Here is a 26,002-nt window from a genome sequence, read left to right on the forward strand (position 1 = left end):
TCTATGAAAATCCAAAGATGAGCTTGTATCTGGTATGTCCTTTTGATCAAAGGAACCAGATGTGTGAATTGTTTTCTTAACCATAGAACAGTTAGTGTTGAAAACTGAATACTGTGTATCGTGCATAGTGAAATATGGTTTTGAATATTGTGTGATGATTCAAGGGAGTCAGATTACTGTGTGGAATCTGAGGTATTTTCAGGAGTTATGTCATAAGTGAATCTGTTCCAGAAACCTTGTTGAGATATGGCATATATTATCCCTTAATCATGAATGATGTGTAGCTGACTGATGCAAAGGTTATTGTTTTAGGCCTGAGGTTTATTGAGGATAAATTTTAGTTGTTTTCCGCTGCATGGTATCTCTGTTAACCATGGTTTATGTAAGTATAGTATCCTCAACTGGTGTATGAAGTATGTATAGGTATAACTCATGAAGTTAGTTGCCTCTAGTAGGGATGTTGTATAATGAGACTTTTATGTACAATGCATGGATAAGCTGTGTGGAGTTTCCATGATTGCTTGTTTGAGGGGGAGATTTGGTTAACCTCCCCACGTCTGGTTCAGCCTTGTGTTTAGTTGGCTGTTGAACGGTGTCACATGGATCTGGTTGTTGTGTGACACATTTGTAAGGAAAGATTCATCTATCTCTTTCCTAAGGGTGAATCTAATTGGGAAAGGATTTAAGATCAATTGCTATTTGTGCCAAGTACAAGTATTTAATTGATTATCCTTGGAGTTCAAGATAACTGATGTTCTTAAAGATGTTGGAACATCTCTTCTTCAAGACCCTGTACAGGAAGGATAGTGCATTTGTTTTAAGATCTATCTCTTTGGTGGCAACATAAACATATGATCTCTGAAAAACATTTCCTGGCAAGAAACATGTTCAGCTTTGGAGTTCACAAGAAGAAGAAGACATCATAATCTTGATGGTGGTTACTTGGATCAGTTTATTTCTGATCTATGTAAGGAAGTGCATTGGCTAATGTACACTGTGAAGCCAAGAACAAGTGGCAGTATTCTTGACATCATGGAAACAGCTTTGCTCAAGGAAGTGGCATCCTGGGTACAGCTAGAGGATTAGTCTCTAACTAGTCCTTCTGATGACTCATGCATCAGAGTGTCTGATGTTGTTGGAAAAGAAGCAGGGATTCATAAAAGTGTGAGCTTGGATGACATAACTGCATAACTGCAGGATGGAGGTTGCGTACTCAAACTTGGTTTCACAATCAGGTCTATGAGAGCATTGAACTCTGGTTCTGTAAAGGGAGGAAGTTCTTTCAAGTGGCAGAAGAAGGAGCTGAATTTAACAGCTAGATGTTAAAACACAATGTGTTGACATTTGGTTCATCTCAGAAGTGGGTTCGAAGGATCAAGATAATCAACATATGGCAGTTGATTATTCTTGAGGATAGTCTTAGACAAATTACTTTTGGGCAGAAGAGTAATAAGTTGAAGACAAAAAGGAGGTGTTTTCTATTCACCTCTTGGAGCTTGTGGTAGAAGTTATGAGCTATCTATGAAAGAGTGCATCTTGTAATATAGATCTCCCATTGTGGGTGACTTATTGTATTCTAATCAAGCTGGTGGCAAAGTGGTATCTAAAGATTATCAGATGGTGTTTTTTTTGTGTGTGTCGTGGTCATGTCATGCAGAGTAACTTTTAAGGGGGAGCTGTACATTGCTTTTGCAGAGATATTTAACCAACGACAAGCAGTATACCTGGTCCCTACAAAAACTGGACACTCAAAAAATTAATGAGATACCGACTCTTCCTTTCCATAATCTTTGACGCATTAGGTTGATCATTGTCCTCAGACTCTTTTCTTAAATAGATTATCTCTTGTAGCTATTCTATTTTGAAAGAGCCTGAAAGCCAAGTGACTTTTGACACAGTTGATTTGTGTAACGCCTTAGCCCATACCGGATTAGACGTATTACTAATTGTAGATGTTTTGATTGACTGCATTTTGTGGTAAAACATTCATGTGTATTCTGTTGTTTTGACTAAGGTCATGACATGTGGTGTGTAGTGTTAAAGGGTATGCAGGTTCTGGTTGTGTAAGCTAATACATGCTGTGAGTTGGATGTCATGCTCGACGTCATGACATCAGTGTTTAACAGCAGTAGCTGTTACGTTTTCTGTGAGTTGGATGTCATGCTCGACGTCATGACATCAGTGTTTGACAGCAGTAGCTGTTACGTTTTCTGTTCTGTTTCTATTATGTTTCCTTACTTATCTCAGTCTCTATTTTGGGAAACTAAAGATTATGTTGATTGTACATCAGTAATAGAACAAATCATGGGCTGTCTTTTTGGCACCCTGATATGTGAGAAGCTGAGAATTGAAGTGAAGAATATTGTTTGCTGTAATTTATGCAGAACATGGAATGTCACGACATGCTCTGTGACATCAGTATTTGACAGCAGTTACTGTTATATTTAGCTGTCACGCGCCTGCTGAGCTGGAATATAAAGATTCAGTTTTGGTTTTAAAAGATGCAGAATATTCTTTGGAATATTATGCAATCCTATGTGGCAGGTTTAAAGGTCAAGAGAATCAAGATTAGAATATTGGAGAATTATGCAGTTTCCAATTATGAAGATAAATTAGGAAACTTATGATTGAAGACCTTGTTTTTAGCAGAAAGTTTTCTGTGATTTGTAACAGCAAATAATGTTGTGATTGTAAGCCCAAGTCCAGTTGGGAATAGGTTATAAATAGGAAACTTTGTAACCTAGTTTATTAAGCTAGCCGTTGTTTAGAAAGATGTAACCATTAGGGTTAGCCGTGTACGTGAACCTCCCGGTTTGTGGGAAGGTCACTGATTTGTGCCTCGAAGCCTGTAGGTAAGAGGTTTATTTTATTCACTCAGAAGCTGTGAAGCAATGAGTGAAGATTGTACTCTTGGAACTACTCCATTATGTATATTTAACATTGTTGGTGATTAAGCTGTCGATGCAGTGGCTGAGTTGCTGATTGCTAGACATCATTGCTATGATTGGGAGTGGAATGGAGATATTCCATATCTAGGGAGAACCTAGGTAGAGGGGTCATTGGGTAGTGATTAAGTGAGGAGTTGTAAACTGGGAGTTTAGCTCTGAATTGATACTGCTAATAGTGGACTTCATCCCTGGCTTGGTATGCCCCCAGAGTAGGTTGATTGAACCGAACTGGGTGAACAATTCTGTTGTGTTGTTTATGTTTCTGCATTGTTTATTTGTAAGTTCAGTTTGGATGTCATAACATCGTGCCTGACATCAGTGTGTGATTTAATGACTGTGCTAACACAGAATCTCTGTGATTCCAACACTTCCAGACTTCTGGATGTTAGAAGTAATAAATAATTGAGGGATCTGTATGTACTGCCTCAGCTAAGCTGATGACAGACCAGATGTCACGACATCGTATATGACATCTGGGTTCTGTCTTACCAGAATTTCACTAATATGAGACAAAAGAACCCAAATATGCTTCTCTAATTGAATATGTGTTCGAAGCATACCACTATCGTTTATTAAGATGATAAATGGTGTTCCTCAAACTTGAACTACCTCTACCCTCGACTCTACTTGAATCAATTTTCATCCCATATTATTAACCAATGACCTATACCTTAAACCACTTCTCTCACAAATTGATTTCCATTCCCATTTTCCTTAAAGCACGACATTGAAAACCTTTAAGTTTTTAAATCTCAAGCATCCTTCTTGGATAGGCCTACACACCTTAACCCAATTTACCCAATTTATTTGTTTCTCATTCTCACTCCATCCTAAAAGAAATTGTTTAAAAAGAGAATCGATTTTTGATATGATACCTGTCAGAGCCTTGAAAAAGAATAGGAAGTTAAATGGAAGAGCTTTCAAGAATCATTTTAGTATTACCACTTGTACATTCTAAAAAATACTTAGGTCGACCTGTAAAGTCAGACAACGAGTTCGACTGTCCATACAGGAATTCTCAACAGACGGGTCGGTATGTATATCCCAGACCAGGGTTAATACACGTCTCAGATTCAGGATGTTACGGCTCTTAATGGTCGATTACGAACGTTACGGCAGTTACTGAATTTATGTGTGAAGCTTACAAGTGTTACAAGTGGTTAGTGGACGATTACGTTATAATGGCCATTACTTGTAATCATTCATAAGGATCAAGGTATGTACTATAAATAGGGGATCCCACCCGAGGTATAAGCAAGACATCTATCTTGGATGCACGCATCCCATAATCGTGCCATCCAAATCCCCTAAATATCCAATATCTTCCTCCGCAGAATTAATTCAGTGAAACATCACCTTATACAATTGCGACCTCGCCGGATTTGTTTCTCGGAGGTATTCCAAACATGTTTTACAGGAACTTCACCCAATCACCGATAGATAGATGTTTATTCTTTCATCTTGACAACCTTAACCTCACAGCCTCAACCACAGGGTGCCACATCTCGGTTCTATTTGAATTTGCGTCCATTGGTAAGCCAAGATAATTGAATGAAGTGTTTCCTAACTAACAATGTAATACGTTTGTTTCTTCCTCAAGTCATCTTTGAGATATGTTGACCCCCTAATAAGATCTTGTTAAAGTTAACCTTTAAAACACACATTAATTCAAATAGTAGCAAGTTTTCTTTGATTATCCTGATATTGGACCACCTTTTTCACAAATGATATGGGTGTCATCAACATACTGAAGGTGAGTCAATCGATCTTCGCCATTGTCGAGTTTAAATTCATTAAACTTCCCAAAATCCACCGCTCTTTTCATCAACGTATTAAAACCTTCTGCGACAATAATAAACAATTATGGCGACAAGGAATCTCCTTGTCTTAATCCACAACTCCTCCTAAACTCCTCTGTGGGACTGCGACTTACAAATACTTACAGAGATGACGATCTTAGAAATTATGAAATCCATTTCCTCTAAACCTCTTCTTTGTTATCACAAAATCCAAAAAAAATTCCAATCCACTGAGTCATATGCCTTCTCAAAATTCACCTTGAACAACAACTTGCTTCTTCCTTTTGTTAGCCTCGTCCACTATTTCATTAATAATTAGAATACCATAAATAATTTGTCTTCCTAAAATAAATTTCGATTGATTTTCTGTTATAATTGTTCCAATCACTCTTTTATTTTAGATGCTTCGTTCACTATCCTTTCTTTCACTACCAAACTCAGTATTTCCTTATCCCTTCTTCTGTTATTAATATATCCATGAAAGTTATTTGAATTGGCATCCCTATCTTTTAACCATGTAGCTCTCAATCTTTTCCACTATATACTGCAATTTAACTTTGAGAGTTTGTGAAGTTTTGTAGAAGTTTCTCTCTTGGTTACTACCTCTTATGTTGAACAAATGACTTCAAGCACAAGAGAGAGGGTGAATTATGGTATTTTAAATACACGATTACTTTATATTTTCTAGATTAAATAGGAAACTTTGGCAGGAATCCTTTTTCAAGAGATCAATATCATGATATTCTTGATATTGGACATCGAACGTAGTCTGTTAACCTCGGAGAGTTTCTTCTCTTTCCATCTTGTTTTCCTCCCATCAAGCCAACTTTTTTACAAAACCACATAAACCAAGGGACACAACTTCCTCTACAAGTTCACCCCATTAGACATCTTCTTCAATCTTCCTAAACTGGTCCAAGATCCTCCACCTGCCCAGTTAATTCGGTTGGGTATCCATGGAGACGCCTTTCTTCAGACAGGATGGAGCCACGATTGATCAGTGCATTTTAATGCATATTCTCTCATGTTTGTACTTAGATAAGAGAAATAGATATAACTTCCATGTTGAATCCAAAAGTTGATTCAAAGTGCAGTCACATAATTCGTTGAAGTTTCAGACTTTATGAAATAATTAGTTTTTGGCCAATTCTGGGCCGGTTTTTAATGTTTTCGACCCGGTTGGGTTAGAACCCAAAATTTTATGTTTTCCTATACCTAGGGGCCGTAGCTACTATTCATATTGATCAATTTTTTCTGTTCATAAAATATTTCAGAAGCTTTGTACGCAAATCCATGAAGAACTAATTTCATTTGTTGATTTGCTGAATTCAGGTTCCAACACCTTGGGGTTATAATAATTTCAATTCAGTTTTTATTCCTTTCAACTTTATTATGTGATTCTTGCTCGCTTAATCTAAATTTCATAGAGTATGTTGAGTCAATTCGAAGTTTGTGTGATCCTTGACTGTAATTAAGTCAGCGTTTACTTAATTCGTTATCGTGTTCGATTAATTTGTCTTTGCTTAATTCGCGAGAGCTTAATTTCATTTGTTTAATTTAGATTAGATGATTTTACATCACACAATACCAATTGCGCTTGTCAATGAATTTGTAATTGAATAGGAATATGAATTCTTCTTAGGAGATTGGAATTACATTAATCGATTATAGGTAGGAACCGAATAAGCAGATTAGCTTTTTAGCTTAATTTGATGATCACTTATTTGCACGATTTTTTAAATCAATCCTTAAATCATAACCCTCCCAAATCGATGTCAATAGCTTAATATTAATACAAGAATCCTTGTGATACGACTCAAGTCATTGTCGTTATCTACAGTTTTTAAAATAACTCGTTTTGATTCGTGCGCGACAATGGATCAAATTGGCGCTACTGTCGGGGACATTTTGATAATATTAACCAATTTTAGGATCTTATTTTTTATTCTTATCATAATTTTCCTTATTTTTTTGTTGTGTTTGTTGATTTTTTAGGGTTGTAGTTCAATGGTAAGTATTCCAGTCTATCAGGTAAGTTTGGAAACTACTGTTTTGGTTTGCTCCGATTTTTTTCCAGGAAGTCAGAAATAAAACGATGAACAGTACTCCTTTAGAATTCTTTTGACCCTCAAAATCCCAAATTTCTTATTTTTCTATTTTTTTATGATTTTATTTTTGTTTTCATAGTTTCAGAAAATTCTAAAACAAATTGTAAAATTCTAATTTGACTTAATTAAATTTCATGTTTTTGTATTTTTTTATTTTATTTTAATCATTTTTTGTGTCTTTCAATTGTTTCTTCTTAATAGGGACTTTGTTGGTATGAAACATCATGTGGAAGAATATTTTGTTTTTCACATTGAATTGCTTTATGAGTTGGTTGATGATACTTATTCTGATATGTTTTCACCTGATTTTCCATCATTGTCTGACTTTTATGATACTTACTCTTGTGATTCATGTACTGACACTAACATTTGCTGTATTTGTATTGAGATTGAGGTTGCCTAGCAAGGTAACATTTTTCCTATAGGTGAAGTTGTTGATGAAGTTGTTTATGCAGCTGAAGCTCTTAACATCTCGACTTCCCCAAGCATTCCATCCATTGAACAACCACTTTCCCTATAACTGAATACACTCCCAGAAAATCTAAAATATGATTATCTAGAGAGGAATGAAAAACTCCCGGTTATAATTTCTTCTAACCTTGAATTTGATCAAGAAAATAAGCTTTTGAAGAAGCGTAAGAAGGTGATTGGGTGGACATTGGCTGATATTCCAGGTATTGGCCCTTCCATGTGTATGCACAAGATTTTACTTTCAGATGAAACAAAAGCAGTGAGGCAGCCCCTTCAACCATTGATCCTTGATGTTGTGAAGAATGACATCACTTTCACGTGCGCATTCGACACTTTTATTTATCGAAGATTGTTCTTTGATCCTAGAATAAATGGCGAAGGCACTAAAGAAAATTTCAAGGTCAGTGGACACTACCTAAAGCTGCTCCATGGGAGCCCCACTTTGAAGGAGAGACTGTAGAAGAGCCCTCACTAGAAAAGTTGCATATGCGATCACCTATCCTCCTTGACTGCTCGGGTTCCTCTCTCTCATCCTTATTTTATGCTTATGTTCTTTCGATTCATTGAGGACAATGTGTGTCTTAAGTGTGGCGGAGAGAATTATTTACTTGTTTTCTTATTTTCCATTTACTTACTTGTTTTCTTATTATTGTTTTTTAAATGCATGTTGTTTCTTTGGTTTTTGAGTTGCAAGTATTTGTGAGTAATTTATATGTTCCCATGACTAAAGACTTGTGGTGTGATGTGAAAAAATTTGTCGTGCATTATTGTATAATAGGTAAGACTAAACTCTGATTTGTACATCATTTGTGGTATACTATAAACCCTGTGAGATTTCGAGCCTAATAAGGGATAACATTCAGAAATTCATCTTTGTCTTTCATGTGTGATTTCACTCATGTATGTTAGTCTCTAAAACTTGATCTGACTCTTTTTAAAACTGTTTGATTACTTGTGCACATTGATATGATAAAGGCAAATTATTTTTGTTTTAATTTTAGCCACTTAGCAAAAAAGTCGACCCTGAACAATATCATCCCTTTGTTTGAAAACCCCTTTAAGCATAATTATCTTGTTTTTTTTTTATTACCTCATTACAAGTCGAGAGTGAACAACAAAATTATCACCCTAATCAAGGGATGAAAGAGTCTTGTATAGAGTTGTGTGGGGTTGAACTTTGTATTTGTGATGTTGTTGTGATGTTCAAAATATTGGTAGGAAAAAAGAGAAAAAATAGAAAAGAAAAGAAAAATAAAAAAATGAAACATAAAAAAATAGAGATTTCAATACATAGTCCTTCTGAAAAAAGTATATAAAAAAAAGAGAAGAATAAAAGGAAAAGAGAAGAGAAATAAGTTATGAGGTTGTTGTTTGAAAGAAATTGATGTATCTTGTAGTTCAACTCCCGCAATCCTTTCAATTCTCTTTTAATATTTTGATTTTTAGCCTAGTACCCCCTTAGAATTTATCTTACCCTTATCCTGACCAAGTTACAACCAAATAAAAGTCCTTTTAATCTTTGAGTGCATGTATTTAAATTGCAGATGTTAAAGTCTTTTCAATCTTATGGTAGTACTAACTTTCATGTTGTACTTTGAGTGTAAACAGTAATCGAAACACTTGAGAGTTGAATGAATTTAATCTTGTTAGGATCTTGCTGCATTTGATGTACTTTTTGGTAATATGTTTTTCCTATTTGCTTTGAATGTCACAAAGAGTTGCTCACTAAGATCATATTCTTGAAGCTTATACTTATAATTCTACTTGTACCTTGTATCTTGAATACTTTTGAAAATGCATGCTCTGTTTTGTTTTTGTTTTGAATTTTGTTTTTCTGTTGAAGTTATCATTTTGCTCGTAGAGTCGAAGTGCAAAAGTTCAAGTGTGGGGGAATTTGATCAGTGTCTTTTAATGCACATTCTCTTATGTTTGTACTTAGGCATTTTCCTAGTTTGTTTTGTTTATTTCACTATTTTATTATGTTTTTATAATTAAGTCTTTGTTTGCCTTTAATCTATTTTTGCTTGTTGTTTTCAACTTTAGCTGTTATTTGATACATGTCCACTGTTCGGATCATAACCGGAGCTACGGGATGCTGTTTTATGTGTTCTGATATGTGTTAAAAAGTTAAGAGAAAGAGCTACAACTTTCATGTTGAAGCCAAAATCTAATTAAAGTGCAGGAGTCTCAGATAATTCGTTGAAGTTTAGACTTTATGAAATAACTAGTTTTGGGCCGGTTTTTAATGTTTTTGACCCAGTTGTGTTAGAACCCAAAATTATATGTTTTCCTATACCTAGGGGACGTAGCTACTGTTCATCTTGGTCGATTTTTACTGTTCACAAAATATTTCAGAAGCTTTGCACGGAAATCGATGAAGAACTAATTTCATTTGTTGATTTGCTGAATTCAGGTTCCGACACCTTAAGGTTATAATAATTTCAATTTAGTTTTTATTCCTTTCAACTTTATTGTATGATATTTGCTTGCTTAATCCGAATTTCATAAAGTATATTTATTTAATTCGATGTCTGTATGATCCTTGACTGTAGTGACATCAGCGTTTGCTTAATTTGTTACCGCTTCTACAACAAATAACGCTTTTTTTGACGAAACTTACACATTGAACAATGAAAAAACGAGGGTATAGGTCCTAGGAGCTCAAAAATATTTTATAGGAAGTAAAAGTCAAAAGTGATAATTTTATAGGGACTAAAAACATATTTAACCAAAAATTAATTTTAACTAAATGGATGGTGGCGGGACGGGGATACCCAAATCCGCTTGAGATGGATTTTAATTCTCAATTTTCATTTAAGTTTGGGGAGAAAAATGAGAATTGTTTGAGAATTCATATTTGTATTTAGGGAGGTAATGACCGTCCCACCCACCCCGTTGGCAGCTAGTTTTAAACAAACCATCTAACCCAGTTGAGTATTTTTCACGAACTAAACCACCAAGTACACGTTAAAAAACTCTCAAATCATCATGGTCGAATGTGATGCATAAAGTAAGACGTAATAGAATAAGCTCTAAAATTATTAGATGTTTTCATATAAAATACTCCAAAAGAACATTACAACGACGATGAAAAAGTACACATCATATTAATATAACATGTAGTACCAGCCTAGTGAAGCAAACACATAAATTTACAAATGTGTACATGTATACTAACGAGAAACAAAATAACCTAATATCTATTTTGTTCATAATACAGAGTGGGCTTGGGCTTAGGTTTGGACTTGGGTTTGAAGTCTGATTTGTAGACCTTTAATCGATCTTTATTGGGGCATCTGCAATGGTCCTGATGCATTTCTTCTTAGGCCGATCCTCAAAAGGGGTCGGGGCTATTATGGTAACCTATTATGGTAACCCCAAACTCTAACAGGGTCAAATTCTTTTGTACTTATTTGAAAAGGAGTAAGAAAAGTAAAAAAATGAAGAATAAACAGATCCATATATCCATAAAGGAAAAGAAATAAACAACTTACCAAACACCTTTTTTCCCCTCCATAGAATTAACCTTCGCCACTCCCTTGGAGGGTATCAAATCATCAATAAACAAAACCATAATTTCATTTATATCTTTATCAGCCTCATTAAGAGCTTCATAAGACACAATAACTTTTGGCATATTCAGAGAAATATTCCAAAGACTAGAATCGTTGCCGCTGTCCCCTGCAACTAGTTTCCCCCATCAAGAATAGGGTAAACAATGCAAAATTCCTCATGAGCAAGAAGAGAAAGAGGATTATCCCGGAAGTAATTAGGTTTTAAAAACTTCAATTATCAATGTAAACCTTGAAGAGTCGGTTTTTAGCATGACAAATGGAAACAAGCCCATGACCAACAACACCCTTAGAAGCGGGACATACTTCAAAAAGATGAAATAAGAAATCTCGAGAAGCTGAATATGTCTTCCCCTGGTATTCATACCAGTATTGGAATACTCAGATGAAACCCTAAGCATGAGGGTGGAGTTGTGAAGGGGAAACACGAAGGTGATCTAGAACCTTTTTCTCGAAAGAGGTTTGTGGAAGATGAATGCCCAATTCTTGAAAAATGCATGCATACAAAGGGATAGGACACCCTTAAAACTTGGAAAATATCACTTTTTTGGTCGGAACCAGTAAGATTTTCCAATCAGAAAAAATACCTATTTCTAGAGGACCAAATGGCATTCTTTCCCTTGAACGAAACTAGATTAGTGGGTTAAATACTTTGGTTTGACCCAAGAATAGTCTTCCACCGTGAATGCCGTCATTAAACAAGTGGGTCAAGTAAAGACTGAGGATTCACGAAGTAGAACAAGGTGATACCAAAAAAATAGACGAGCATGTGTTAAAGATAAGGATAGAAAATTGGGAAGTGGTGCCTAAACTCTTGTAGGGAAAGGCAAAATGAAGATCAATGGTCCAGATCAAGCAGCCCGAAAGTAACACACTTTTTGTCCCAATAATCCACTTGAGAGTGGAAAACACTCGAATACCCTAGGTAGGGTAATCGATTCCTAACCCATGTACCTAAGGTGGCGTGTTGACAATTAAGGGAGACAACGAATCAGAGACAAAAAAGGCATTAAATGCACTCATTGTTTCTACGAAGTACTCCAAACATTTCAATTTTCAAAGTAACCAAGATAAATCTTCAATATAATCGACCAAGGATACTAAAGACTTCTCAGTCCCCAGGATCCCTGGTAATTCTTAGGAGCAACTGTTCTAGGCCAGCTATATCTCTATCGATCCGGCCATATATCTCTGTTGGTCTGACCACCTTGAAATGGAAAATCTCAAATTCAAATGTATCAACCAAGCATTAAACTGAATCCTAGAATCTTCTATTGACCACTGGAATATCATTGCGGGGATTCATGCCTTAAGCATATCTAATGGTTCTCCGCATTTTATGCCTGAAAGATAGCGAACCAGTTATTTCTCTTCCTTATATATGTGGAATGTCACAATTTCAAGTAACAAATTTTAAAAACAATTTGAATACTCTCTCATCATTAACATACAAACTTAAGCGTTGGAGTGCTAACCTTGCAGGTATACCCCTGCTCCGTCGTATCGAAAATTCTCTTCCGCCGCAACTTCCGCAACTCTTCACATTATTTCTAGTTCTAGAACTGAACAGTGGACATAAACTGTGAAAAAGCTCACATATAATGGAACTCTCACAAAAAATTTTGGAGAGAGAAATAAGTCAAATAATTATGTCGAACCCTTATCTCTTTATACTTTCCCTATTTATTTATTTTCGTTGTGTTTACATGCTTCTTCTACTTTAAATTTTTTTTTTAATTTATTCAGTTGCTTATTTTTTTGGTAGACTTAACAAAAAAATTTAAACAATTGTTATTATCTAAGAAATTTTTAATTGAACATCACCTAATTGATTTCTCATATATTTTCATTCAACAATTTTGGGAGGTCTTCTAACCCTTAGATTTAAAGTGTCTTTGGGCTTTGCAATTGTCTCGAGTTCAATTACTTCTTGCAAAGTTGCAAACCACAACATATATAGTTGATGCAATTAATGACCTTTCATACTGGTTAAATTTTAAACAAACCATCCAACTCAGTTCAGCATTTCTCAAACTAAACCACCGACTACACGTTAAAAAAGCTAAAATCAATCATACTCTAAAGTTGTGAATAAAATAAGACCTAATAAAATAAGCACTAAACATTATTAGATGTTTGCGTTGCAAATAAAATACAAAAGAACATTACAACAACGATGAAAAAGTGCACTTATGACATGTAGTACTGGATCTGTGAATCAAACACATAAAATTTACAAATGTGTACATGTATTATAGTAATACTAATGAGAAACAAAATAACCTAATATCTATTTTGTTCATATTACAGAGTGGGCTTGGGCTTAAGTTTGGGGTTGGATTTGGGCTTGGACTCTGATTTGTAGACCTTTAGGAAACTCAACAAAAGGGTATGCAATAGGTTGATCAACAACATCAACTAGCTCCCAATTATAGTTCAGGATAATATGGTGTATGAAAACTGCCATTTCAAGTTTAGCTAACTCTGATCCTGCACATAGTCTTGGTCCTCCTCCAAATGGCATAAAGTTACTGTTTATGTTTCCACAATTTCCATATTTACTATTACCCTGCAAAATACAACTTTGTCATCAATTATCTCTATTACAATTACGCTTCTAAAAGAGGCGTGTCCGTATCTATGCCAAATGCTAACTCCAATACAACACGACATGACATTTATGACAGTATTTAACTTTTTTTTAATTTTTAAATTATTATTGACATGTCATTGTCGTTGTCGTGTTCGGTGTTTGTGTGTCCGTACTTCTTAATCGATTACCATTTTTTTTATGTGTATTTTCTAATATAATTCCAAAAGCTTTTGCTAACTTAGTTTGATAAAGTTACTTAAAAAAACATGAGAAAGGAAAAGGACAGGCACAAATGCACGTGCAAGTAAAAGGCCCACATTTACACAGACATTAAATTGTACTGGAATCATAGGGCCCTGCCCACACGTGCACAAAAATAGGTCATTGGTATCATGGTTGCATCAAGTGGGACCATATGTTTACAATATCCTTCTTCGCCGATTAAGACACTTCATCACAGAGCTTTTCAATGTTTTTGTTATAAACTTAAACTCGAATAATATATCTTTATTTTATAAAACAGTTTTGTAAAAATAAATTATATTGAATCACATTTTTTAACACGGTGTAAAAAAAACTCGTTTAAGACTATTCATAGACCAATTTAATTCAAATAATTGGTGTTGGAACCTAGGTTTAATTAGTGCTTATTGATCTAATTATTTGAACATTGGCTTTAATAAGAAAAAGAAAAGTGCAAGAATAGTTACAAGTAAAAGTTACCTTCCATCTCCAAGGATTGAAGTGTTGAGGTTGGTCAAAATTTGAAGGATCTAAATGCACCGCTGAAATCACAGGAAGAACTTTCCATCCACATGGAATGTCATAACCTTTCAAACACAAACATACATTTTCAATACTCATATTTCCTTTTTACCATAACACCTAAACCACCCTTTCCTCTTTCTTTTTCTTCTTTCCATAATTGAATAGTTTCAAAACACCTTTTAACCGAAAATATTGTCATAGAGACAAGTTCTACATTATAGTAAAATCTAACATAATTGATGTGCCTCTTGTCATCAGAAGTAAAAGAAAAACATAATTACTTACCTTTGTACCAAACATCTTTGATAGCCTTCCTATGGAGGAACCTCACAACATTTCCCAATCTTAGTGTTTCATTCACAACCTTTTCAAATAAATGACAAAACAAATAGCATATTAGTACAGTACTACTATTTTTTAGTACCACTTAAATATAAAACAATAATTATTTATGAATTACAAAATAAATTAATTAAGGGACTTACACAATGAGTAAAATCCATTTTTTTATAATCATCCCAAGTTAATTCATTTTCTCCAGCTTTCTTTTTGCACCTGGCTATTTCTCTGTGTTCTTCCTATTATTTATAAAAAAAATAAAAAATAAAATAAAAACTTGTAAAGTTGTACAACTTTTTATTATGTGTACTATTTAAAGGTGAACAGTAAAAAATAAACACATGTTAGTTAGAAAATTTTGCACGTATGATTTTGTGACAAAGTTACCCTTAATTGTTGCATAGCTTGAGGACAACCAGGCAAAAAGTAGATGGCTAGAGATATAGCTACAGATGATGTTTCATGACCAGCAAACAGCAAACTCAGAATCAAGTCAAGAATTTGCTCAGTTGAAAGATTTGAATGCTTTAGAACCCAATTCAAAAGATCATTTTCTTCCAATCCTTTTTTTCCTTCTTGCATTCTTTTCATTCTTTCTTTCATTTTTCTCTCTATGAACTTCAATATGGTCTTCCTAGACTGTAAAAAATGATTTACTATTAATTAGAAAAACATCAAAAAAACATTTCATAATATTTATTATTATATTTTTGTCAAATAATCTATTGGCCAAAATTTCATCATAATAAAAAAATATCGCACATTCAAATTTGCGTCTCTGCGACCTAATGTCACTGTACAGCTGCCAACTGAACTGAGTTACAGACTTAATAATATTACCTTTAATGCCTTTCTGTATGCAGTTCCTGGCAAATTCAAAGGAGCAGAAACAACACCTTTCATAAAAGAGACATACTCTTTTTTCAACTCTTCTGTCTCAAGATTCCATGGATCCAAACTCATGATTTGTTTCGCCATTAAATTGAAGGTGAACTGCATGCATTTAAGAGAGAGAAAAATTTTATTTGACTAGAAATTAAAAAATAAATATAAAATTTTGACAAGAAAAAAAAGGTTACCTTTTTTGCTTCACTTTGAGCTGAGAATGTACAATCATTTTTCCAAGAGCTTAAAACCAAAAGGGTATGATTCTCCATATCTTTCAAAAAATGTGTTTTAAGCCTAGCATGGCTCATGAAATTAAGTGAAATATTCCTCATGTCTCTATGCATGTCACCTACTAAAACCAACATTGACCATTTCCCAAGTATTCCACCAATGCTTCTAGGATAACTAACCTCAAACAATTTTCCATCATTTTGTAATATGAACTTATTGAACTCTGCATCTGCTGATACAATTGCTGGTTCTCCAAACAAGTTTGACTTGTAAATTGTACCATACCTGCACATATACGACAAGTTTTAATTAAATATATATTTTTGTCAAATAATTTCAGTGGCTGGAATTCACCCTTTAATAATGAATAGGTAGGGTGTGGCGGGTTCGATCATGCGCCCTTATATCTTATGTCTTTGCACAGCTATCAACTGAGATGTTTTAATGAGTTTTTTTTTTTTGTAGTTTAGTACTTTTTTTCTTCTTGAAACCGAAAATGGAGGGAGGGGTGCTGATAGTAATTAATTATATTTACCTTGCTATGTGATTCTCCATAAATTCTCCCATTGTAGTGGCGGAGTAAGGCTTCAAATAACCAATGGTTTCTCCAATAAAGGGCCACCCCATTTTTCCAGGTGGAAGATAAAACTTTGTTTTCTTTCTTTGGATGAAAAAGAAGAACAAAGTGAGAGCAAGAATGGAAGAAAGAAAACACAAAGTCAAGAGTGGGTTAGACATGAAGATAGCTAGCTTAATTTTTTGACTATATTTCTAGTTATTTTTTTCTCAAGATGACAAGAATGAAGAAGAAAGATTAACTTGTTTGCATGTGAAGGTTTTGCAAAAAGATATGAAAATCAAGTGAGTGTTTGAATGGAAGCAGAACTTAGCTAATGAAAAGTGAAGGTAATAGCCAATAGGATGCTTTTATAAGCTCCCTTTTCTGTCTTTAAGCAGAAAAGAAACAGCGGAAAGTAGCGAAGAATTTGGCTTTACACTTTGGAAAAACATGCTATACACAATTATTAGCTACTAATTTATGTTTTAATCCATATTAGTTACTCATAATCCATAGCTACTAATGACCTGCATAATATAATATGAATTGATTTTTGTAATCATTTAGTCCAATCAAATTGAAGTGTAAATCAATGATTACTAAAGATATATTAGGACTTTTTTTTAGATTATATAAAGATTTGGGATTTTTAACTCTAAGAATTAGTTTATACATTTACATGCAAAAAAATAATAAATAATTGATTTTTTTTTAAAAAAAAATGTTAATAAAACAAGTTGGTTATAAAGAAAAGAAAAATAAGTTATTAAAAACTCCGGTGGAATTAGGAATTAAGATTTAGGCAAGTATGAAATCAGGTGGTTGTTCATCCTTGTTGAAACAGAAAAACTCAAAAAGTGGTGATCAAACGTATACAATAGCTCGCGATGGAAACTCATCTGTCATTGTGGAGGCATGGTTGTTCTTCGAAGGGCAACAACAGTTAGGAATTTTGAAAAACATTTCTGGGGTTGTCCAAATTATAAGGTATGCAAATAATTTTCATTTTATTTGTGTTTGAGTTGGAATCTTGTATCTATATTTGAACTCCACTCTACGAAAATTTCAAGGATCTTTGTAAGTTGGGTGTGGTTACTTCAGTTGGTTTTATGAAGATGTGGGATATGAGAAGGAGCAATTTTGGATGGATGGGTTGGAAAAGATATCAAAGGAAATTGCTGAAGCAAAAAAGGAGTTTGAAAAAGTCATAATGGTGAATGAAGAATTAGGGAAACAACTCATGAAACTTGAAAGTGAAATGAAGAACATCATGAAGTGGAAAAAATTGGAATTTGATGTGTTTTATGAGTATCTCTGCATTAGATTTTAGAATGAATTATGATATTATGATGGATCCCTCAAAGTTTATTTGTAACAATTGGTCCCTTAAAGTTTGTCTACAACAATTGATCTCTTAAAGTTTGTACCAGTTGAATGTTAAAGTTTGTATCATTTGTATCATTTGATCTTAATTGAAAAGTTTAACATGAATTGTTTGGCATGACTTGTTTGTCATACTTAAAGTTTGGCATGAATTGTTTGTATCAGTTGAATGTTAAGAAAAATTATAATTTTTGGCATGACCTGTTTGTATCTATATTTGAACTCCACTCTACGAAAATTTCAAGGATCTTTGTAAGTTGGGTGTGGTTACTTCAGTTGGTTTTATGAAGATGTGGGATATGAGAAGGAGCAATTTTGGATGGATGGGTTGGAAAAGATATCAAAGGAAATTGCTGAAGCAAAAAAGGAGTTTGAAAAAGTCACAATGATGAATGAAGAATTAGGGAAACAACTCATGAAACTTGAAAGTGAAATGAAGAACATCATGAAGTGGAAAAAATTGGAATTTGATGTGTTTTATGAGTATCTCTGCATTAGTTTTTAGAATGAATTATGATATTATGATGGATCCCTCAAAGTTTATTTGTAACAATTGGTCCCTTAAAGTTTGTCTACAACAATTGATCTCTTAAAGTTTATACCAGTTGAATGTTAAAGTTTGTATCATTTGTATCATTTGATCTTAATTGAAAAGTTTAACATGAATTGTTTGGCATGACTTGTTTGGCATACTTAAAGTTTGGCATGAATTGTTTGTATCAGTTGAATGTTAAGAAAAATTATAATTTTTGGCATGACCTATTTGCAATAATTGGCCTGACTTGTAATTGTCTTTGGCATACCGGTTACATAATACATAACACATAAGACAATATGTTCCATAATACATAAAAACATAAGTTGATATCATTTCTAAAATTCCAAAATACACATGACAACATAATAACGTTTCTGAAATTTTAAAATACACACAATTGATATCCAAAATACACATGAATTGATATAAAAAATACACATGACATCATTTCTAAAATTCCAAAATAGACAAATTACATAAACGGGTATCCTAATTAAAACTAGAGGTTCTTCTTTGTTGTGGTTCTCTTAGTTGGAGTAGTCCTCCTTGTTGTTGGGCCAACAACATTCTTGGCTGCAGTCAATCTAGTTGTAGACCCTAGGGGTACAAAAGATCTTGGTGGCCTTCTAACACCTAGCTTTTGGGCTTTTTCCTTAGGAGGTACAAATGGTTAAGTCTTTTGAGTGGCATTTCCCTTAGATATCTGAGATGGTTGAGTATGTTAAGAAACTTGAACTGGTGGTTGAGAAGCCTGTGTTGGATGTTGAGAAGCTTGAACTAATGTTTGAGAAGCATATGTAAGCTGTTGAGAAACTTGAGGTGATTGTTGAAAAGCCTGTGTTTGCTGTTAAGTACTATGAGGTGTTGTGTCCTTATAAGTAGACTTGTTATGTCATGATTTTTTGCACCTACTACACTTCACAATGAAATATGTTCTTCTCATTTTGTAATAAGAACTGTCAATATCTCCTTGTTCTAGATTCCTCGTCTTCTTTGGTCTACCAGACATCTTCCTATACTTGGAAGGTTGCACGCCTGGATATGGTGTCTTGACCCACAAGTTTGATCCATTTATAGGATAGATCACATGCTTATATACTGACTTGTACCTTGAAACCCTATAATACTTAGGAATGTAACCATCAATCTTGAAGTTTCTACTCTTCATAGCTGATAATGCATGAACACATTGAAGTCCTTTGAGTTCTTATCTTTTGCATGCACATACATGATCTTTCAAGTTTACAGAAAATCTATCAGCTTGATTTTCTAAGGGCCTTACTTCAAATGTGTGTTCATCAGACATCCTAGAAAGACAAGCCAATTGTTCATATTTATCATATGTCATGACATTCTGTAGCAGAACATCAGCACAAGCTGTTTTAAATCTTGACAGATTTATTTTGATTTTGTGATATTTTTTTCAGATATATCTCAATAATATTTGCAAGTCAAGAAGGTTTAATCTGGAACTATAGAATCAAATCTCCAACAAAATTAAAGTTTCTAAATTTGGATGATTTGACAATTTAGGAAACTTGAAGATTTGTTCCAAGATTTAAAAAAGATTTCTCTGCAGGTTTGTTACAACTCTTAGTGTGTGTATCAAGTAATATTTGGGTAAAGAGTTCGAAGCCCATGGATTGCTGAGTAGTATAAAAATAGAAGACCTAAACCTAATACAAGAAAAGAGAGAGCTTACACAATTGTGAAATTAAGGGAAGTCTTGGATCTAAAGTTTTAAGAGTCTCTTGCGTGTGTAAGTCACCCACGTATCAATTGATACAGTGCGGTAGACTGATTGTTTCTTGACTACTTGTCAAGGTGGTGTTCTCACGCTTAAAGCTTTTAAGCATAAAGTTGAGTATTGTTCTTGATTGAAGCTTTTAAGCAAGATCAAGTATTGTTCTTAGTTGAAATTGTGAAGCATGACTATGTATATTTAACTGGAAGTGCGGTCTTCTTTGATCACAAGTTTTTGATTTGTTTTGTTACTAGGTTGTGACTTGTTTCAAAACAGTAACTGAGATTGGGACTGTTTGTTTTTGCACTACAGTGATTGGAAGTGAGATGTCTATTTCTCATATTTAGATGTTGATTTCTAGGTAGAATTTGCGCTGGGTAGGGATTAGGCGAGAAGTTGTAAACTATGACTGTTTAGGCTTTGAACTAATACTGCTAATAGTGGATTTCCTTTCTGGCTTGGTAGCCCTTATATTAGGTGTTGTTGCACTGAACTGGGTTAACAATTCCTTGTGTTATTTACCATTCTGCAATTGAATTATGCATGCTTGCCTGTTTGGTAAATATGTGTTGAGACATTGGTCTTAATGTGTGATTTATGTCGGTTGTCATTCTTTGATTTATCTTTCTACAAAAGTTACAGGTAGATTTTATTAATTTTGTATCATGAATACAACCATACGAGTCTTCCAATAGTCATAGTTGGTGTCATATAAAATAGGTGGTCTTTTAGTAATTCCTCCTTCATTTTCCATAGTACCAAAAAATATCTTCCCTAGAACTCACCCTGAATAGAATAGGGTGCCTGCTCTGATGCCAATTGAAATTCTGGTACTGACAATCTAGATGTCATACATGATGTCGTACCCACATTCTCGTATAAGATGTCGAACAAGATATTACGACATCACATAATTGACAGTTAAAATAAGAAATAATGCATGAAGTAAATAACACAGTTCAATTGTTAACCCAATTGGGTGCAACCTCACCTACTCTAGAGACATCCAAGCCAGGAAGGAAATTCATTATAATAGTATTATTTTGAAACCCTAAATAACCTCTGTTTACAAGTTTCTCACCTAATCACTACCAATGCAATTTCTACCTAGGACACTCCTAGATATGAGAACCCTCTCCTCACTTCCTGCCAGTAACAAACCAGTCACAAACTCTCAATAATAACCCATAATATAGAAGACACTCTTCCAAGACAAAATCAGTTTTGCTTAAAAGCTTTTGACTGATGAACAATAGAAAACTTGACACACAATCCACTCTTGTTTAAAAGCTCATTAGTGATTGACAACAAACAATAAAAATGAGTCCACCTCTTATTATCAAAGAGGTAATTGAGTGGATATTAATGAAAAAGAATACACTAAAACCCTAAACCCTTATCTCATGCACATAGCTTCTCCAAATGTCTCTCCATAAAGTTTTATGTCTTGAAAGTTATTTTAATAGACTCTTGCAGTAAGGGCTTGGACTCTTCATGCAAATCCAATCTTCCAGTTGTAAATCTTCTGTAAAATCTTTTCCCCAAAAATAGGAACAAATCTTTAAGATTTTCTAAAAAGTCTCCAACATCCTTTTTATGAAATCAAATCAAATCTACAATATTCCTAAAAACTCCTTCCTTAGTTGCGACTATATGAGTACCAAATCCATACAGAATCTTCATAAAAACAAAACAAATCTTTCAAGATTTAAAAACCGGAACTGTCATGATGTTATGGTATAACATGTTATGACATTTGTCCGAACATCTGCCTTTCATATGTCTTACCAGGATCTTAAGACATTTGCCACAACATCTTTTTGTGAACCATGCTTTAGGAAAATTGCTATCAATCATAAAACAAAGGAACTTTCACCATAAGTATAGCATCGGAAACATGTATATCCTACTACTGATTGCTTAGAAGCTAAAACATGCATGGTCATATACATTTGAAGCTGAGCCAGAAGTGAAAACAACTCCCATGTAGCATGTAGGTTATGGACTGCACAAGTAGTTCTCAACTATCGAGTGCGGTATATGGATCATTGATTGTCCGACTTAAGCTTGTGAGAATTAGAATCTGTGTCTGACGAGTATATCATCATAATCACACGGTAGGACCAGATCATTACAATCCCACACTTGTGGCTAACATGAAGCTCTTGACTCAATAATACTCACTGCATAGTTAATTTAAAGGTTTGGCTTCGTTTGGTACATCTGTTTTCAAATCCCTTTTTAAAACTTCTTCTGGTTTTTTCCAAAATGAGTGAGTTACACTTGGAATAAAATTTTCACGAGAATGTGGTTGAGATCGTCTAGATGAGACGATTCCAATGATACCACTATAATTTGATTTAGTTACTCCTTGAAGAACCTTCGATTTCTTGCAGATTCCTTTGATTTTCTTTGGATGGAGGTTGAAGATGACCTACGTGTCATCTTCAACCAATGAGAATGTGCCAATTGAAATATTTTGATTGATTTGACTTTATTTAGCTTTATGAGCGCGCTTTGAGTAATGTCCACCATACATCCATTTCTCTGAGCCTTACAAGTTGCCACGTCAATATATGAAAGGCGATCCAACGCCTCCTTTATTTTCTTATTTCAATTTCTTTTTCTTATTTGTTTTAAATTGATTTTTATTTCAAAAATTTATAACTCCTTCACTTTTAATCCAAAATTATGAAAAAAATACAAAAAATACTTTGAATTATTTCTGATTTTATGAATATCTTTTCATATTTTTATTTTATTATTTGATATTTTTAATTGGTTACAAAATGTTTTTAAGTGTCTTAAAATTCTGAATTTTTTTTTGGAGATGATCCTATGATGGTCCTTGACCTATGGTGATCTTTGGTTTGAATTTGTTGGGTGTTTAGATGTGTGATTTGATTTTTTTGCTTTTATTTTCATTTTAAAACCTTTTTAAAAATTGTTTTAAATTCCCTATTGATTTAAATACTTGATGATCCATTTGGTGAAGGTTCTTGATCAGATTTTCTCTTTCTCTTCATTTCCCTTCTCTTGTCTCATAGGTGAAAGTCTTAAGGCAATCATTGTGTGGAGGTAATGGTTCTACCATTCCTCTAATGAATCATTAAGATGAAGTCCAACAATGACTAAGGGAAATTCATCTGGACTTGTGGTTCTATGTTTGATTCATTTCCCTCCTTCTTCATCTCAATCCCATTCTTATTTTATTTATGATCAGTTGAACTTAAAGATTCATCTGATTCAATTAGAGTTGGAATGATATTGATGAACTCTTATCATTTCAAATATACTATAAGATGATCATGAGATCATTTTAAGTACTTTGGATTGATGATAAGTTTTTCCTAAGTACTAAGAACGCTTTGATTGCTTAACGTAACCCTAAATTTGTCCCAGGATGGTTGATTATCTAACTAATGGCTCAATATATATGAGACTTGTTGTTAGGAGGTTTTGATTTTATCAATCCTCTAATGAGTCTTCATTAATTTTGACCTAAGGTCATTATCAACCATCATTGATGATTCTTTATGACAATTAACTTCTAATTACTAACTTCTAACTTTATTTTTATGTTTCTTTTATTACTTTATGATCTATTTTATCTTATGCTTAATTTTTCATCTTTAGCAACCATTCTCATATTTTGCTTATGCTATTTTCCTTTTGTCCACTTGGACATTTACTTATGCTTGTGTATATTTTCTTTTGTCCCTTTGGACTTTTATTTTGTTCTTAAGACATTAATAATCAACTTGAACATTAAAAGACTAAAAGCTCTCTGGACTATGGTTACTGTAATAACCCATTTTTGTCAATATCTATTTTATTACATTACTTTATTTTATTTGGTGTGTTAATCATTTATTTAATTGTTATGTGATATAATAATTAAGCGAATTAATTGATTATGTGTATAATTGAGTTTATTTAGTTAATGGATTAATAGAGATAATAAGAGATTTTATCAATTCGACTTAATTAGTGGTATAAGTAAATTGGGGTACTAAGTTAGAAAGCCCATTAAGAAGAGAAATAGATAGTAAGGGATGGAGAGTAGAGATAACATTTTCACAACTTAGCATTTTTGGGGAAGAAAGAAGAGAAGAGGAAAAGAGTAGAAGAAGAGCAAAAGAGAAGAGAAGAGAAAAAACTAGGGTTTGAGGAATCAAAGAGGTAAGGGGGAGAATCTATTTCATTGTGGGTTAGTATGATTTGGTAGTGTATGTTTTGTATGATCATCTTCTTCCTTTTACCATTTCCATGAAAACCTAGAAATGTAGGGTTTATGTTGAATTTATGAGATTTGTGCTATTAATCATATTTTGACAAATTTATGATGTTGAATGAGAGGAATTGATAATGAGAGTTGCACTGAATTGAGTGTTATTATAAGTGTATAAATTGACCCATAAATATGGTGAGATTGTTGGGAAAATGAGGAATTTTGGGTGTTGAATGTGCATTTCCGTAACAGCAAGAAAAGGGGGTTTTTGAGGTTCTGGTGCAGGGGAACCCGGTTCTCAAAAGGGGGGAACCGGTTCCCATATCAAAAAATGAATTTTTAACAGACAGAAGGTCTGGGAACCCGGTTCCCAAATTGGGGAACCCGTTCCCAACAGCAAACATGAATTTTTGCGAAACTTCAAAATGTCATAACTTTTGATCCGTAACTCCTTTTTATACACCGTTTGAAGCGTTAGGAACCTATTGAGATGTTCTGTATGATAGTATAGGATTTAATGGAACATGATTGATTGATTATAATGTGATTGTGTGGGATAACATGTAATTATTCATATGTGTGATATGTTTTGGTAAGTGATAAATAACAATTGTTAACATGATATGTGAAGATATATTCATGATGTTTGTGATTAGATAGGTAATGGTTGTTGTGCTTTGTTGCAATTGTTATTTGGTATGTGGATTAACATGAGATCATATGGTTACTAGTGTTAATTGGATTTTGTGAATCGTAATTGATTATGAGCCTTTATATGTGAATGATATATATGTGTTGTGAATGTTGTGTACAATTGGTGGATAATTCATAGAGTTGGATTATCGTGGTATGCGGTAAGTTAAGATTGATGAGATAATCTTAATTGCATATATTATTGGTATTTGTACATACATTCATAGCATGGTCAGCTTTATGGTGGAAGCGTTGAAACTGTGGGTTCACATGGTAAGAAACGTTGATCCTTGAATGGAAATAGGCGTAGCAGACGTGATCCTTAATTGGAGATAGGCGTATTGGCTTTGATCTTGTCTGGATCGGAATCGTGGCTTGGATTCTAGATATTGAATCGGAAAGCGGTGAAACTTTGGGTTCACATTGGGTACCACATGCATAGAGTCACATGTCTTGCATTGAGTCACATTAGCGTTATGTGATGTGATAATTGAATTTGGTGATGTTTGGATATATGACTTTTGTGAACATATGAATATGTGATAATGATGGTTGGTGTGTATATTTAGAATAATAGTATTGAATTCTTTTGAAGATTATACTATTGAGTCTTGTTGTATACTTAACATGTGAAATATGAGATAATGCTATTTATATGAGTATGTGAAGCATGTTGAATTCATATGGTTGTTAACTAAATCATTATACTTATTATACTTTCTCATAATGATTTGAATTCTCACCCTTCTGTTTGAATGTTACCCTCTATTGGTAACGTGCAGGTTCGGACACTTAGTGGCTTGTTCGTGGTTAGCCGGAAAGCTTCCGAGTGTGTCGTGTGATTAGGTAGCGAGTCTTATGCTCTGGTCATGTAACACTTGGGGGGGATTTCGTTGTTGTATGCTTATTTTTTGAACTATTGTTATCTTTATGTTTTGTTGGATATTTTGGATGTATGTGTTAACATTTGGATATGTTATTTTTAAAGGCCTTGTAGCCTAGAATTGTGAATTCAAGTAGCATGGATATTAATGTTATTTTGCAGTGGTAGATGAATATGGTATGGGACATATTCATTAAATTTATGTGATAGCAATTCCTTTTGTTTTCCGCAAGCGTTTATGCATAATGTATGAA

At 33.8% G+C, this 26,002-nt stretch overlaps 1 protein-coding gene across 1 annotated transcript; it reads right to left on the reverse strand.

Moving 5' to 3' along the window:
• Nucleotides 1–13,090: 13,090 nt before the first annotated feature.
• On the reverse strand, nt 13,091–16,574 carry LOC131608124 (cholesterol 22-monohydroxylase CYP90B51-like). Its single transcript, XM_058880056.1, has 8 exons — nt 16,253–16,574; nt 15,678–16,002; nt 15,439–15,591; nt 14,986–15,237; nt 14,745–14,837; nt 14,545–14,623; nt 14,215–14,321; nt 13,091–13,467 (listed from the first exon to the last, which is right to left on the reverse strand). Exons 1-8 carry the CDS (start codon nt 16,453–16,455, stop codon nt 13,222–13,224), a joined length of 1,458 nt encoding a protein of 485 aa, XP_058736039.1. The 5' UTR covers nt 16,456–16,574; the 3' UTR covers nt 13,091–13,221.
• Nucleotides 16,575–26,002: the final 9,428 nt, after the last annotated feature.

The sequence above is a fragment of the Vicia villosa genome, linkage group LG1 (assembly GCF_029867415.1).
Source record: "Vicia villosa cultivar HV-30 ecotype Madison, WI linkage group LG1, Vvil1.0, whole genome shotgun sequence".
NCBI lineage: Eukaryota > Viridiplantae > Streptophyta > Magnoliopsida > Fabales > Fabaceae > Vicia > Vicia villosa.